Source organism: Saccostrea cucullata, unplaced genomic scaffold (genome assembly GCF_032062105.1).
Source record: "Saccostrea cucullata isolate Sc308-1 unplaced genomic scaffold, CSIRO_AGI_Scuc_v1 ctg3234, whole genome shotgun sequence".
In the NCBI taxonomy this organism is placed as follows: domain Eukaryota; kingdom Metazoa; phylum Mollusca; class Bivalvia; order Ostreida; family Ostreidae; genus Saccostrea; species Saccostrea cuccullata.
In genome coordinates, this window is record NW_026932981.1 from 50,697 (window position 1) to 55,501 (window position 4,805).

At 30.6% G+C, this 4,805-nt stretch overlaps 1 protein-coding gene across 1 annotated transcript; it reads right to left on the reverse strand.

Annotated features, from left to right (window-relative positions):
* Positions 1-1,050: 1,050 nt before the first annotated feature.
* On the reverse strand, positions 1,051-4,551 carry LOC134236787 (MAM domain-containing glycosylphosphatidylinositol anchor protein 2-like; the record flags this gene model as incomplete). Its single annotated transcript, XM_062718930.1, has 5 exons — positions 1,051-1,124; positions 1,207-1,329; positions 1,537-1,615; positions 3,773-3,954; positions 4,434-4,551. Coding segments are annotated over 5 exons (576 nt in total), but the record flags the coding sequence as incomplete, so codon positions are not given.
* Between the last annotated feature and the right edge of the window lie 254 nt (positions 4,552-4,805).

A 4,805-nucleotide genomic window follows, 5' to 3' on the forward strand; every position in this document is an offset into this window, starting at 1 on the left:
TACTCATGCTACTAAGCAATAACAGACCAATTCTCAGGTAAATGGACTTTCAGTAAGGCGTGACATTCTCGGCGCAACGTAATTAGCGTCTGTCAAATGGTGAATAGATTCTCATTGGTTAAGAATAATTTACACCAGGAACTTTAAGGTTTCGTCAAAGGTCAACATGTTCAAAACATTATTTTTACAATAGCCCTAAAACTATATATGTGTGGTATAAAGTTAAAAATTTTACAGTTTATAAATTTTTCATTGCTTTTACAGATAGAAAGTATCTGATACAAAAAATACTTGGAAAAAATATTAACTGAAAAAAAAAATCTTTTTTAAAAATGCAAACATTTTTAAAAAATACACCTAATTAATTCCGTGCTCTTAGTGAAAACCATCATTGCAGAAACAAAAAAATGTTTATCAATGAAGGTCATGTTGGACTTGGATAGCCTCTAGAAAGTTGTTTTCCCTGTTTATTTTGTCCAAATGTTAAGACTTGAAAGTGAAAGTACATTGCAAATGGCAGATTCTATAAGGGTCTTGTCTTTATACATGTCATGCTATCAATAACAGCCTTTCAGAGACCATTCATGTCCAACTTGCCCTTCAATGATAAACATATATTATTTCTGCAATGATTTTTTCACAAAAAGAACAGAATTAAGCAAGAGTATTATTTTTTTAAATATGCACAACTTCCGATACAAATTTTATATAAAAAAAAACTCGTTTATAAAATATTTGTTTTCAAGTGATACTTTCTATCTATTAATCAATGATATATTTATAAAATGTAAACATTTTGACCTTATTTTGACCTTATACCACACATAAGTTTGGAGCTATTGTAAAAATAATCTTTTAGACATGTTGACCTTTGACGAAACCTTAAATTGTTGTTGACAACAATGAGACGACTTAAGCACCACCTCTTTGACGGACGAGAAAACGTTAGTGGTTATTCGATACACTAATTGGCATTTGACCGAATTTCTATCTCATGAGTACTTCAAAGCTGTGTAAATTTCAGATACAAATTATGTAACGTCCAGAATGTCACGCCTTACTGAAAGTCCAAGCGTACCCAAGAATTGTCCTAATATCTATCAAATGGATCAGAGAGTAAAAACCTTAGGAAGAAAGAAAAAGGCAGAACAATACAAAAATAAAGTTTTAACCAATACTGTATTCTATGTATTTCAAAATCAATACTTACCCTTGTAATGGTCCAGTCAAAATCATCAGATGTGTCTTGGTTAAAGCATGTATCTACTCCTCCCTCAAAGTTACATTTCATTTCTCCTTTCATATGAAGCAGTTTTGTTGATGATTCCTCTAATATAAGAATATCCCTTGTATTCAGAATCATAAAATGTCTGATTAGTCTTTAACGCCAAGTTAGCAATATTTCAGCCATATTTTGTTGGAAAAACATTAATTAAACCAATGTTTTAGAATATTTATTTAGATCCTTAGATATAGTTAGAAGTTTTATGCAAAACTAAAACTATCAATTTAACTTTACAATTTTTTTTCTCTTACCACATGAACCTGCAATCATAGTAACATCGTCTATAGCAAAAATCAACCTTCGATTCCCTCTTGTAGCAAGGAATCCAAGCTGAAATTGACATTATTTGTTTTATACATGTACATATGGTTTTTTTAAATATAAATTTAATATATGTTTAATTAACTTCCTGAGACTCTGCATATGTTGTGTGTAGTGTATTTTATCTTTCCCATAATAAACTCGATCTATACAGTCTTTTTTAAAGATAAACATGTTTCTGTCACTGCATGGGGTTAATTTCCTAAATTAATGTGTAGCAATTGATAACCAAGAAATATTTCTACACAACTACATATAAGTTAACTGAACAGAAAGATAACCATAATTTCTATTTTGTAGATGCACGGTCTTATTCTAATTATTCAATAGAAAAAGACTAGATTTAAGGAGTTTGCACGAGTTTTCATTGCGCAGTATTTCGCGCAGCTTAGACAAAATCAAGCTTTTCACAGACATTTCGCCTGATAGATAGATAACTATCGTAATTCTTGTGTTTCAGATGCTATGATTAAAAATCATGTTACAAAATAAAGCGTATTAAATATACATTTGTGCGCATGATATTTAGAACAAAACAACTGAATTTTAAAAACTCTCAACTTTATGCTGATATTTTTTAAGAAATCATTATTAGCTGTCATTATTTGTAGTACATAATGTACTCTATAAAAACAGAAAAAAAGCTTATGACGAGGTTTGAAGTTTCTCAAATGCAAGTCAAATTCCAATGCCAAAATGGTAAAATTGTAAGTATTAAAAATACAGGTAAACTTCGTTATCTCGACATCGACGGGACAGTCGGAAAATGTCGAGATATCCGGGGTGTCGAGATATCAGAGTTGAGACTCGACATCCTTAATTTTACTGCATAGTAAAACCAAAGACCCAAACTGAACAGACGTGTAACTACAGGTACCTACGTGTCTTCAATTAGACTGTAGCTCGTTTGTTTCAGCTATCCCTCTACATTTATTAGAAAATCTAAGAAGTTATTCACAAATGTTATTAATGAAATGCTTTCTTTTTTATTGAAATCTTCTTATTTCACTAAAAGCCGTTTTCCATCCAGCATTCGATCCGCGTGCCATTAGCTCTGTCAGAACAGGATACGAAATGCGCTTTATAAATTCAAAACCGGAACGGTACAAAGTCGACTTCCGAGATACGGAAAAAAAGTTAATGCGTATATTTTCTTAAAATTATTTCATTTTACTTCTTTTTTTATTTCATAATCATTCCTCGTTAATTTTCATTTCATTTTCAAACCAAAATTTAAATGGAATTGGGCATTTAACAAACTTAATGATGTTACATATGCATCCATATTACGGCTGATGCAATGGTCGTGCATGTCGCAAGTTTGACTGATTCATGTTGAATGCATTTTTACCACAATTTTTAAGTTGAATTGAATTCAATGTGTATATTGTTCACTGTTATTCAGTTACCTTTTTTTTTATTTTTTTTTTTACAAAATGTTTAAGTTCTGTTAGATTTCGACACAAATAAACGGTTGTACATTTACGCAGAATTGAGTAGATTTACCATGATAATTACCCAAGCTGAACATTAAACAATTAACGTATTAAAGACGCCGAGGGGGCTTGGGATTCCTCTACAAACACATTTTTAGGGCAGTAGGTAGTCAAAACATGGGTGTGAAAGGTGTGAATTTCTGACGGCGTCGAGTTACACGGAGTCGTCCGTGCGTGACGAGCGACCAGCTAACAAACAATTAGGTTAAGTAGAGCAGAAAATTGCACCTATGTCGACATACAACAGGTAAATTTTGCTCTTGGGACTGTGAAATACGTCGAGATAAGCGGGGTAGTCGACATTACCGAGGTCGACATATCAGAGTTTTTGCAAATCATTTATATAGTAAATAATGCCGGGACCGCAGACGGACGTCGACATATCCCAGGTTGTCGACATATCCGATGTCGAGATACCGAAGTTTACCTGTAATAATAAGCGCGATAAAAATGTTATGTTTCGTGATATAATATATATTAAAATAAGTTATTTAGTATAACTCGTGATTAACGTAAAAAAATTATATATAATGGAGTCAATGTCAGTTATATACGAGATTTTAAAATAAAAATTCTATTGCACTTTTTAAAACTATAAAACCGAAATTTAATCAAGTAATTCTACTTTAAGATTTTAATTTTTTATTTTTAAACATAAATGCAGACTTACTAAGAAATCATTCTCAATCTGAATATTTTGTTCTGCATATTTCCATTCCTCAAAATCAGAACGGGTAATATTGACATGATACTTCACTTCCTTTGTAACATTATTGTAGGTCACCACAGTAAGGACCGCATAGGAATCTGCGCTGAAGCTGAAGTAACGAAACCGTAGGCACCACTTCTTAGCTTAAAACCAATTTTAGTGTAAAAAAAAAAGTATAATCATTTTCAGATAAAACACATTCGACTTTAAAAACAGTTTTATAGTTTAATTGACAATATTACATCAAATGTTTTATATCTTCTTGGTTTTTCTTTGAAGGCGTATTGCTTTGGATCATAAATAAATAATTGTAATCTTTGTACTTTGTACTTGACGGACTTTGTATTAAAAAATATATTATTTGAAGGGAAAGATTTTTTAAAATCAATCTTGCAAATTTTAAGAAAGGTAACTCTTCTACTGGTGAATTGTCTCTCAGCCGATGAAGTTCGATCTGTTTTATAGGTTAATAGTAATAACGGAATTAAAACGACTGGCTGAATTCCAAAAATTGATGGCATTTTGCTATTATGGTAATGATATTTTACCAGATATTTTATCAACTTGATGGTACTGAACTAAGAGTTATTTTTTTATGCAAATAGATAAATATTTTACCTACCTGGAAATAATGTATTGGAACCAAAAAACGATGTATTTCCTTTATTGAAAGAGGTGTAATCCACGTAGGCAAAATATGATCCCTCGTAAGCTTGTTCGGGTGTATTTTCATTGGTTTTCTATATTTATCGTACAATGGCAATGCTTTCTTATTATTCTAAATATATTTTTATTAATTTTTATAAAATTATATTTTTATGAAAAAAAATAGGATTTCCATTATGTACAATATTAAATAACTACAGAAAAGGTAAAAACAGAAAAATAAATTCTATCTGTAATAACAAAAAGTAAATGAGGTAAAAATTGAATTAAATTAATAAAATTAAATCGCATTTCAGCTCCAATATATATAGATTTCATTCTTATGTGT